The 13,067-nt window shown below is 34.0% G+C and overlaps 1 protein-coding gene across 1 annotated transcript in view; it reads left to right on the plus strand.

Annotated features, from left to right (window-relative positions):
- The window catches only part of myom3 (myomesin 3), a 126,835-nt gene extending 114,011 nt beyond the window's left edge, over window positions 1–12,824 (plus strand). Inside the window, exons 30-37 of the mRNA XM_073925535.1 lie at window positions 493–580; window positions 1,876–1,914; window positions 4,623–4,728; window positions 7,310–7,473; window positions 9,063–9,099; window positions 10,367–10,389; window positions 10,470–10,525; window positions 12,355–12,824. Coding sequence (XP_073781636.1) covers window positions 493–580; window positions 1,876–1,914; window positions 4,623–4,728; window positions 7,310–7,473; window positions 9,063–9,099; window positions 10,367–10,389; window positions 10,470–10,525; window positions 12,355–12,621 — 780 coding nt within the window. The 3' untranslated portion in view covers window positions 12,622–12,824. The remainder of the gene's footprint in view (window positions 1–492; window positions 581–1,875; window positions 1,915–4,622; window positions 4,729–7,309; window positions 7,474–9,062; window positions 9,100–10,366; window positions 10,390–10,469; window positions 10,526–12,354) is intronic.
- Window positions 12,825–13,067: the final 243 nt, after the last annotated feature.

The following is a 13,067-nucleotide window of genomic DNA, read 5'->3' on the forward strand; positions in this document are numbered from 1 at the left end:
ATTCCTCCAGATTCCTTCAATCATTTAATGATGTTATGTACTGTTGAATGTGAAATATCCAAATGTCTTCCTATCGTTCTTTGAGAAACATTCTTACTTTTGAAACATTTCAGTAATTTTCTCATTTATTTGTTGGCAAACTGGCTATCCTCAGCCCATCTTTGCTCTTAAAGGACTAGACCTTTCTTGGATGGTGATTTTGTAATAATCATAATTACAATTACCTGTTGACATCACCAGTTTCACATCACATCATTCTTTCACCAATTCACTTGATTACTAGTCCTAAACTGCTCCTGTCACAACTGTTTGTCTGAATGACAGGAAAGATATATTTACAAATGAAATGAATTTGACCAGACATAAATGATTTTGTGTTCATATTGTCTGCAATGAAATACAAATCAAAGTAAATTTAGAAATCACTATTTTTTATTTGGGTTTTCCATACTGTCCCTCTTTTTTCTGATTTGGGGTTGTATAATGTGTCAGGTGACCAGGAAGGAGTTGGGGGTGTACAGAGCTGTAGTGAGTGACAGCAGAGGAGAAGACGACACTATCCTGGAGCTGATAGATGATGGTAAGGATTATTACTGTTGAATACATGGCTGTCTGGAATATTTGATTTTGATTGGACATTCTTGACATGTTAGGGAGGATGTTATTGCAGAATAAAGCCTGACAGGTTTATCAGCAGCCTGACGCAAAGTGGAGTACTGTTGTGTAAGACTGAAGAGTTGAATCTGAGAAAACACTGTTCTGGTTGTTCTTTATCCTGCTTAGTACATGGCTACTTGCCAGAAAACACAAAAATTAGACACAGAAAACATTGTTCTCAGCCGTAATAGCAACGAAAACAGCTGATGGAGTATACACTAACCTGCGCATTATTCAGACACAAGATGGCACTAAACAGTCAAAAACACAAAGCTGACAGAAACAAAAACAGCTGATGGAGTATACACTAACCTGCGCATTATTCAGACACAAGATGGCACCAAACAGTCAAAAACACAAAGCTGACAGAAACAAAAACAGCTGATGGAGTATACACTAACCTGCGCATTATTCAGACACAAGATGGCGCCAAACAGTCAAAAACACAAAGCTGACAGAAACTAAAACAGCTGATGGAGTATACACTAACCTGCGCATTATTCAGACACAAGATGGCGCCAAACAGTCAAAAACACAAAGCTGACACACTAAAACAGCTGATGGAGTATACACTAATCTGCACATTATTCAGTGGTTGTTATCTGGGAATAACATACATCAGAATGTAATGACTGACCAGTCAAGAATCGAGTATTTCAGACAGCAGTATAATAAAGGATAAAGTACATCCAGGTGGTTATTATCGTGGAATGTTCTAATTTCTGTAATTCTGTAATTAAATTCTGTCAGCTTTGTCTTTAATTAAAGAGTGAATAAACTATTACGCCTCAGAATTTATATGTTTTTTTTGTCAAGTCACCATATAAAAAGTGGGATAAAGAACATCTAGCTGGTTGTTTTCGCAGAATAAAGCATAAATAATAATAATAAAGCATTGCATAAGACCAATTCATGTAAGTCTTATACAACAGTGCTTATTGTCGGGCCAGTATATATATTTTTTTCACACAGGGCTATGTAGTTTTGTATTTTGTTTTCCCTTAATAATAAAAACCTTTATTTTAAAACTGCATACTTTACTTGTGTTACTAATATTTAAATAAGTATAATGATCTGAAACATTAAAGTGTGACAAAAATAAATAAAGAAAAAAATAAGAAATCAGTAAGTGAGCGAACACATTTTCACACCTCTGTATATGTGATTGTGATTAAGAAATAATACTGATGTTCGTTTCTGATGTTGTGTTTCTCTTAGAATTTGACCGTCTGATGCTGCAGCTCAGTAAACAGTGTGGTAGGTTGAAATCATAAGTCCTCACTCTCATTTTTATCTGGACGAAAGCGTATCAGGGACAAACTTCCTTTAAAAACACATTTAAAAAATGCTTTTGTCAGCAATAACAGTTTTTCAATAGCTATGTTTCCATCCAAAAATACAAATGAACTTTATGCGCAAACTGGATTATCGCATAAAAGACGTGCGAATAAAGCAGCGTTTCCATCCAACGAGTCAAAACAAACAAAATCGTCACTTCCTTATTAACTGGCGCCAAATATCAACGGTAAAAACAGAATTTGCTGCAGTAGGAGAAGCTGCCTGAATCTTTTCTTCATCTAATAAATAACTCGCGCCTCAGAAAGCAATCCTGACATGCAGTGAATGCACGGTGGCTTTTGAAGGTGTGATTCTGCTCTTGATTCTGGAGGTCATTAATAATATAATAACACTAATACTTAAATGGTAAGGCATTTTAGAATGACCAAAATTACATTTTAGATGGTTTACAATATGCTCAGCCTGCTGGTTTATCCCTTTAGAAACATTTTCATCATCACATGATCTTTTATATCAAAATCACATGACCTTTTTTAATGTGCATACTGATATTTGTGCAGTAAACGAGTTTCCGTCATAGTTTAAGCGCATCTTCTCTTATCGAATAAAAAGTTTATCCTACTCAGTTGTGCGCATATGTATTTTATGCACCTTTTCAAAATCTATGCGCATCATTGCATTTCAATCAACAGTTTTGTTCATGCGCAAATGCAAAATGTGCATAAAAATAGGTGGATGGAAACAGAACTAATGTCAACACATCAACAAGCCGATCATGTTTTTCATTCATTCATTCATTTTCTTGTCGGCTTAGTCTCTTTATTAATCCAGGGTCGCCACAGCAGATTGAACCGCCAGCTTATCCAGCAGGTTTTTATGCAGCGGACGCCCTTCCAGCCGCAACCCATCTCTGGGAAACATCCACACACACTTATTCACTATAGACAATTTAGCCTACCTAGTTCACCTGTCCCGCATGTTTTTGGACTGTGGGGGAAACCGGAGCACACGGAGGAAACCCACGCGAACGCAGGAAGAACATGCAAACTCCACACAGAAACGCCAACTGAGCCGAGGTTCGACCCAGCGACCTTCTTGCTGTGAGGCGACAGCACTACCTACTGCGCCACTGCGTCGCCATTGATTATGTTTTTGATTAGGGTATTTTTTTTGGCAGAAACAAAAAGGAATGTACTAAAAAAAACTGCTAAAATAAATTACAAATACAGTCAGCAGAGCATAGCGAACAGTGTTTATACATTCAGTGATTTATAGACTACACCCTGTCAACCCTCTTGTTTTTCTTGGGATTCTCCCATATTTCACTATTCTATCCCACTTTCGTCCAGTGAAGGTATTTTCCCGTATTTCTCCTGTATTTTTTAATCTTTCTATGAGGGGTGGCAATAAACTTTAAAGAGGCGATCCTTTCTATATGCAATCCATACTGCCATTGTGCGAATTATACATTGACGATTGGGGTGTGGCGGGGTCAACTTTTTCAGTAGTAGTTTTGATAATACATGCTTTAGTGAATCAAATTTAGGAATGTATTTAGATTACATCTAATGTATTAAGAAATCATATACGTTTTCAGTGGTTCAGTGGATATTTAGTGATTTTAGAGGTTGCTCTAGGTCAAACTGTACAAATTATGTGTCTGATGTAAATTTTTTTAGGCTACATGTAAATATAAACCAATTTTACAAGAAATGTGTTTTGTGAATACTTAAGATGTCTATTTGTTATAGAGGTCAAATATATTTTTATATTATACATTTTTAATTATTAATATTTAAGAAAGCTAATATTGAACAAAGAATTTCTTACTACAGTATTAACGGGCTAATAGTAAGAATTAGCCCCCCCCCAAAAATAACATCTTGTTTTGATGTTCTTCATGGGGGATCAAGCGTAGAGGAGTCAATCCTTCTTAAACTCCGCCGTAACTCCAGCCTGATCTGACGAGGAAACGTGAGTATATTACGTTTTGTCAGTTTAGTGGCTAATTCCGTCGTTCCGAGTTCCGTCGTACAAAAATGTACGATTTTAAAAAGGAGGCGTGGCACCTAACCCCATCCCTAACCCCAACCGTCATTAGGTGATGAGGAAATCATACTAATTAGTACAAATTAGATCGTACGAATTCACACAAATTAGCCACTAAATCAAAGTTACAAATTGCCGTGAGATTGCGTTGGTAATTCGTACCATGCATACCGCCGAACCACCAGGGGATACCCCTTCCTTTTAAATGTGAATCTGTACTGTGCTCTTTTATTTTATTTAGGCATGAAAACGCTTTGAAATAAATACAAAACCGGCGGGAATCCCTTCTTTTCCATTACAGGCGCCTTCGCCCCTCCTATGCATCCTCAAAACAGTCAGTTCATATAGCGGTGCGTGACTGTCAGACTGTCATCCCTTACTTTCACATCTCAATGTTGACAATAATAAGACTACCTGGAAAAAAAGATGCTTATAATTTTTAATACAACTCAGATTTGTTGCAGTTTTCAATGAAGAAATAATAAGATCAAATTCAATACAAGAACATTTGTAAACATGGGAGATGACTTGGCAAATGTAGGTTTTTGTGTGTGAAATTTGCTTATAGAATACACGACATATTTCAGATCTTTACTGTGTGTCTGTCCATCCTGCAGTGCTCTCAGCTGGTCCAGTGTATATCCAGTGCACTGCGCAGGGCTTCAAGCTTTACTGCTCCCTCAAATACTACCTGAGCTACATCAAGACCAGCTGGCACTTCAAGTGAGCTCCATGCACACTACAGTAATGTTTTTTACTCTGGATTTCTCTAATGCTTTTCAATACACATCAATACAACATTTTTACTCTTAAGTTAGTTCATTTTAATTCTGGGCAAAAATTTATCACAAATAATCACATCCCAGATAACATAATATAAGTGTGTGTGCTGTGTATATTTGTTATTTATATATAAATACATAAGCCTGAAAGGCTAGCTGAATGTGAAAAGCATTGTGTTATCAACACAAGAGGTTGTAGGTTCGAAACCAGCAAAGGGCATCATTCATGAGTTTCTTTGGGGTGACACGGTGGCTCAGTGGGTAGCACTGTCGCCTTACAGCAAGAAGGTTGCTGGTTTAAGTCCCGGCTGGGCCTGTTGGCATTTCTGTTTGGAGTTTGCATGTTCTGCCTGTGTTGGCGTGGGTTTCCTCCGGGTGCTCCAGTTTTCCCCACAGTACAAACACATGCTCTATAGGGGAATTGATTAACTTAATTGGCTGTAATGTACGAGTGTGTGTGGGAGTGTATGGGTGTTTCCCCATACTAGGTTGCAGCTGGAAGGGCATCCGCTGTGTTAAACATATGCTGGATAAGTTGGCAGTACATTCCACTGTGATGACCTCATGTAAATATATATACAATTGAAGCCAGAATTTTTAGCCCCCCTGAATTATTAGCCCTCCTGTTTATTTTTTCCCCAATTTCTGTTTAACGGAGAGCAGATTTCTTTTCCAACACATTTCTAATTATAATAGTATTAATAAATCATTTCTAATAACTGATTTATTTTATCTTTGCCATGATGACAGTAAATAATATTTGACTAGATATTCTTCAAGACACTTCTATACAGCTTAAAGTGACATTTAAAGGCTTCACTGGGTTAATTAGGTTAACTAAGCTGTTTAGGGTAATTAGGCAGTTATTGTATAATGATGGTTTGTTCTGTAGGCATTCGAAAAAATATATAGCTTAAAGTGCCTAATAATATTGACCTTAAAATGGTGTTTAAAAAATTAAAAGCTGCTTTTATTCTAGCCAAAATAAAACAAATAAGAGTTTCTCCAGAAGAAAATTATTATCAGACATACTGTGAAAATTTCCTTGCTCTGTTAAACATCATTTGGGAAATATTAAAAAAAGAAGAAAAAATCAAAGGGGGGCGAATAATTCTGACTTCAACTGTGTATATATATGCAAACAATATATATATAACACACGTTATGTCAAAACAAGCTTTTGTTTTGGATGTATTTAATCTTTGAATAATGAATAGAATAATGTATTAATAACATAAAAGGAATATCTTTTAATTGGGGTCAGAAAACTAAAAAACAATTTTTTTGACATAATTAGTAAACATATTCTGTATATTCATAGACTAACAATATTTATTTCAATATGGCAATATTTATTTATTGAAATATTCAATAAATAGTATACTATTTTATAATATTTATTTATTTATTTATTTGTATATTTATTTTACTTGTTTGATTATTTATAAGATCCGTCATTTTGCATCCCAGGAATTACTGTTAACTAAGCTATGCAATTTCTATTTTGCTTTATATTTTTTCATAACAATTTAAATAATTTGGGTATTTTTTTCCTCTAATGGATTTAGATGGGTTGAAGGAAGAGTAGAAATGTACATATCTTTTATTAATCAGTTTTTATAGCACCATTAAGAACACTTTGGGGCTTTAGCAAATCCAAGGGCCCACTTTTATTTTTTAAAACACACACACACACACACACACACACACACACACACACACACACACACACACACACACACACATACATAAAAATAAAAAATAAAAATAAAAAAATTAACATTAACTAAAACAAAATAACTATTTTCATTTAGTTCACCTTGAGGTTAAAACTGAAATAAAACATAAATATGTTATCAAATTAAACATACATAATAAAAAATGACAAAAAATACTTACATTAAAAATAAAAACAGAAATATATATATAGAAAAAAGTAATTCAGAGTAGTTTTAAAAACTATTACTTAAAAACATTTATTCTTTTATTTTCCTTCGGCTTACTCCCTTATTTAATCAGGGGTCATCACAGCGGAATGAACCTGCAACTTATCCAGTATATGTTTTACGCAGCTGATGCCCTTCCAGGTGCAACCCAGCATTGGGAAATACCCATACACTCTCATTCACACCCACACACACTCTCATACACTACGGCCAGTTTAATTTCCCTATAGCGTATGTGAACCGGAGCACCTGGGAGGAAACCCACGCCAACACGGGGAGAACATGCAAACTCCTCACAGAAATTCCAAATGACCCAGCAAGGGCTCGAACCAGCAACCTTCTTGCAGTGAGGCCACAGTGCTAACCACTAAGCCACTGTACTGCCCTTACTTAAAAACATGTTACTCATAAACATCATAACTATACTAGATTCTACAGTTTCCTCTTTTAAAGTCTTTACCCAAGTCTCCTTTTTGGGAACAGAATGAAAGCCCACATTCACACTGTTTGAGTTGTTATTTTGCGAGGGCGTTTTATGAATTATATGTGTGTTTGTTTTTTCTTTACCGTCATCAGAGAGCGCAGGATCGATCTGGACGAGCGCTGCCGGCCCGGCTCCAGCATGCAGAAGCTCTGGATCGAGATTTGCAATCCCACTGAAAACGATAAAGGCAAATACACACTGGAGATGTGTGATGGTCAGGACACACACAAGCGCTCGCTGGATCTGTCTGGACAAGGTACTGCAGCACCAAACTAGGGATGGACTATTTATTAAAAATACATCAAATATGTTGAGATAAACAATATTAATGGTTATATAATTTATAAGCATCCCCTGAGAGACAAAAACAGTGCTGTATCTTTAGAGAAAAGTGTTCATTGCTTTAATATTGATTATTAATAACATTTAAGTTCAATTTAATAGCCCTTTTTAAATATTTCCCAAATGATGTTGAACAGATTCAGGAATTTTTCACAGTATTTCCTCTAATATTTTTTTTCTTTTGGAGAAAGTTTTATTTGTTTTATTTTTGCTAGAATATAAGCAGATTTAAAGTCAATATTATTAACCCCCTTAAGCAATATTTGTTTTAGAATGTCTACAGAGCAAACCACTGGTATACAATGACTTGCATAATTACCCTAACTTTACACTAATTAACCTAGTTAAGCCTTAAAATGTCACTTTAATCTGAATAGAAGTGGTTTGAAGAATATCTAGTCTAATATTATTTACTGTCACCATGACAAAGATAAAATAAATCAATTATTAGAAATGAGTTATTAAAACTATTATGATTAGAAATGTGTTGAAAAAATCTGCTCTCTCCAATAAATAGAAACTGGGGGGTAACACTTTATAATAACTACAGACTGTAAATCATTTATTAAGCATTAGCATCTAGTGAATTCATTATTTGTTTAGCATTACCTCTACTTTAGTAATGACTATTAAAGGCTCAGAATCTTTGCAATCTTTTCTAAAAACTAAAATTACTGTAAAGTTTACACATTGCTGAATAACAGGAGTGTCAAAATATGACATCCAACTGGATGAAACAACAACAACAACAATATAATAATTTAACAATATAATAAGATGCAACGTTTAGACTCTACAGTGATGTTACTTTAGATCAGGTTGCAAAGATTTATTTTTCATTTAAAGTACAGTTTCATTTGTGCATCTTTAATAGAATAGGAAAGAATAATGTCATTTTCCCTGTTTAGAATTTAACTGAGTCTTGATTTGTCATTTATAAAGCATGAATAGTCCTCACTTTAGATTAGGTCACGAAACTGCCTGAAGTTGAGTTAATAAAGCATTTCTTAACATATTAGTTAACTATAAGTATATGCCTGAATAATAAGACATATAAACGTTGATTTCATTGGTTTATTAATCATTTACTAACTCATTCTGAATGATCCTAAAAACCCTCAACTACTCTTGAACACATATGGTTTGTAAATAATGCGATACTTAATTTAGTTATGAAAAATAAATCATTAACTAAGTATGAAAGTACAATTATTAAACACATTATATAGGTGCTTATAAGTCAAGAATAGAGATTTTGTAGCTGCAATTATAAACAGCTTACTAACGTTTACTAATGTAGAGTTAATGCTTATCAAATCATGAATTTACGAGATGCTAATGCTTAATAAATGATTTATAGTGTGTAGTTATTATGAAGTGTTATCGCTGGGGGAAGAAAATATACAGGAGGGCTAATAATTCAACTCTATTTCTGTTTAACGGAGAGAAGATTTTTCCGCTATCTGTGTGAAGCTCAAACATTTCTCTCTCTTTTCTCTGTAGCGTTTGCTGATGCTCTGCTGGAACACCAGAGACTGAAGTGAGTCATGAATATTCATAAGATCACACTGACCTTTGACCCTTTGTTAGCTGTTAGCTCCACCCCTTTTAGTTGCTGTTTAAAGCCTGTTTTTGATCTATAAATGTTATCAAAGTTTAGTTATATTGATCTATTTAACTTTGTATAAATAAATTCTGTGCACATTACATATATATATATATATATATATATATATATATATATGTATATATAATGTAATGTGCACAGAATTTATTTATACAAAGTTAAATAGAATCAATATAACTAAACTTTGATAACATTTATATATATATATATATATATCTATATATAATCTTATATATATATATCTCGTATAATCTTATATATATATATATATATATATATATATATATATATATACATATTTATACACATATATATTTATATACATACTTATATATATGAGCAATATCACACGAGTAGCAGTGCGATATGGTTGTATATCGGCACAGGTGGGAGGCGTGCGTTGGTTTAGTGCCCCCACCAGTGCCGATATACAGCCATATCGCACTATTACGAGTGTGATTTTGCGTTTATACGACAGTTTGACGGCATAATTGTGTATATAAAAACTAAATCCAACATGGAGAGTCTCAAAAACCCTTTTGTATGAGGAACTACTTTCTTCCTCATTCAAATCATAAGCTGACAGTTAAACAGATGAGCGTGCATCTTTTAATTTTAGATCTGTAGTGTCTGCTTTTTGCTGGCTGTATGTGGGCGGAGTAATACACAAAGGGTAAAGAGGCTGTAGGAGTTCTGATATTGCAGAATATCGCACGGCTATCAGCCAATCAGATTCGAGAACCAGACAGAACTGTTGTATAAATAAATAAATTAATTAATTTAAAAAAAAAAAAAAATATATATATATATATATATATATATATATATATATATATATATATATATATATATATATATATATATATATATATATATATATAATGTATATATGTAATGTGCACAGAATTTATTTATATAAAGTTAAATAGAATCAATATAACTAAACTGTGATATAAGTTTAAATGATTGCTTGTAAAATTAAATATACTTTAGAAATTTTATCCAAAATATTTATTATTTTAACATTTCGTTTAATATTTTGTATAGCTTTTAAAATGTATTCATTACAACATACATATTCATTATGTTAAATTTATGAAAACATTGCTTCAAGCTAATAACAGCAGTTATTATTGGAGAACACATCCTAAGTATGCCTTTTTTTTCCCTTCATTCACAGGCAAGTGGAGTTTGCGGAGAAGAGTAAGTGGAGGTTTTTCATGACTCTAGTTGTGTTTGAGTGAATTAGTTTGTAAAAATGATGGTAACTTTGTGTCTGTCAGATCGAGCCCGAGTCACGAAGGGTCTTCCTGATGTTGTGGCCATAATGGAGGACAAGGTGTGTCAGACTAAATAACACAATATAATGAGTTACTGGTGATCTTTCAATTGAGTTAAGCCTTTAAATTGCACTTTGATTGTAGCTAGCATAAGGCTAACGTGATTTCCATGTAGCTAGCATGATTTAGCTATCATAATTGTAATATTATTAATGATAATAATGTCAATATTAGCCTCCATGAACATTTTTTACTGTTATCCAATGATTTAACTAATTAGCATAATTAGCCTAGTAAAGCCTTTAAATTGCACTTGTAGCGACCATAAAGTTAGCATTATTAGCATGTAGCTAGCATAATGTTAATAGGATTATAAAAGTTATAGCAACATGTTAATCATCTAGCTTGCATGGTGCTAACAGGATTGGCATTGTAGCTAGCTTGATGTAGCTTTCATAATTTTAATAATAACAATGGGGTCAATAGTATTAGCCTCCTTGACAATTTGTTTTCAACTGTTCTCCGATGTTTTAACTGGTTAGCCTAATTAACCTTGTTAATCTTTTAGTTTCCTTGTAGCTAGCATAAAGCTAACATGATTAGCATTTAGCATACAATGATGCTAACAGAATTAGAATAATGATAACATGTTAATTGTGTAGATATCATGGTGGTAACAAGGTTAGCATATAGCTAGCATGGTGATAACAGGATGAACATGTAACTAGCATAATGTAGCTATCATCATTTTAATAACAATGAGGTCAATATTTATAGGCCCAATGAGAATTTGTTTTCGACTGTTCTCCAATGTTTTTACTGGTTAGCCTAATTAATCTTGTTAATCCTTTACATTGTAGTTGTAGCTAACATAAAGCTAACATGATTAGCCTATAGCTAGCATGATGTGAACAGGATTACAATAAGGATAACATGTTAATTGTGTAGATAGCATGGTCTTAAAATGATTAGCATAAGGTAGCATGATGATAACAGGATTAGCATGTAGCTAGCATGATGTAGCTATCCTAATTTTAATAACAACGCTGAGGTCAATATTATTAGCCCCCTTGAGAATTTTATTTTACTGTTGTCCAATGATTTGACTAGTTAGCCTAATTGATCTAGTTAAGCCTTTAAATGGCACTTGTAGCTAGCATAAAGTTAACATGATTAGCATTTAGTTAGCATAATGCTAACAGGATTGAAGTAATAATAACATGGTAATTGTGGAAATAGCATGGTGCTAACATTATTAGCATGTATTTGACATGATGTTAACAGGATTACCATAATATCAACATGTTAATTGTTTAGTTATCATGCCACGAACAGGATTAGCATGTAGCTAGCAATATTTAGCTATAATTTAACAATAAGGTCAACATTATTAAAATCTTTGGGGGGTTTTTTCACTGTTGATAGATGATTTGACTCGTTAGCCTAGTTAGCCCTTTAAAATTGCACTTTACTTGTAGCTAACATGAAGCTAACATTATTAGCATCTAAAAAGCATGATGCTAACACCATAAGAATAATGGTTGCATGCTTATCATGTAGCTAACATGGTGCTAACATGATTAACATAAAGCTAGCATGATGATAACAGGATTAGCATGTAGCTAGCCTGATGTAGCTATCATAAGTTTAATAATAACAATGAGGTCAATATTATTAGCCCCCTTAAGATTTTTTTTTCACTGTTGTCCAATGTTTTGACCAGTTAGCCTAATTAACCTAGTTTAGCCTTTAAATTACACTTTACATGTGGCTACACATTTCAATGAAGCTAACATGATTAGCATGTAGCTAGCATGATGATAACGTGATTAGAATGTAGCTATCATGATAATAATAGTAATATAGGTGTCCTCTGCTGTGTGTTCAGTCTCTGTGCCTGACGTGTTTTGTTGACGGTGATCCTGCGCCTGAAATGTTCTGGATGAAGAACGACAGAGAAATCTCGTCTGCAGCCCAGTACAACATTAAAAACGAGAACAAATCCTCCACGCTCACCATAAACCACGTCAGCATGGAGGACTCTGGGAACTACAGCATCTTCGTGCGCAATAAACACGGCTCGCAGACGGTCCTGGTGACGGTCAGTGTGTACAAACATGGGGAAAAACCCAGAGGAGACGCGGTGCAGATGTAAAAGCCACAGCAAACACTGATTGGTGAAGGAGTACACTATATTTACATGTGTGATATGTATGACGGTGTTAAAGAGCAGGTCACATGGGCTTTAGAAAAATATCCTGTATGCAGTTTTTAATGTAGCTGTTAGTTAATGTAAACAATTTGCAAAGTTCCTCATAAAAGTGCTTGATAAATAAAGATGTAGTCTCTCAGAAGAAAGAGTCGACTCTGAATCATCTTAACGAGTCATTTTATTAACGAATCTTTTTACTTATCAGTATGACCAAAGTAACTAATTTGCATAATCCCCGCCTCCCATGACATTCAAAACTCTGAAAAGGGTGTCTCATTTCAGACAAGACCAATCAAAACAGACTTGGCCAGCTGACCAATCAGACCAGAACTGGCTTATGTAAGGGGGAGGGGCTTACAGATCTTAAGCAGTAAATTGATTCAAACTGA

This window comes from Danio rerio, chromosome 16 (genome assembly GCF_049306965.1).
Source record: "Danio rerio strain Tuebingen ecotype United States chromosome 16, GRCz12tu, whole genome shotgun sequence".
NCBI lineage: Eukaryota > Metazoa > Chordata > Actinopteri > Cypriniformes > Danionidae > Danio > Danio rerio.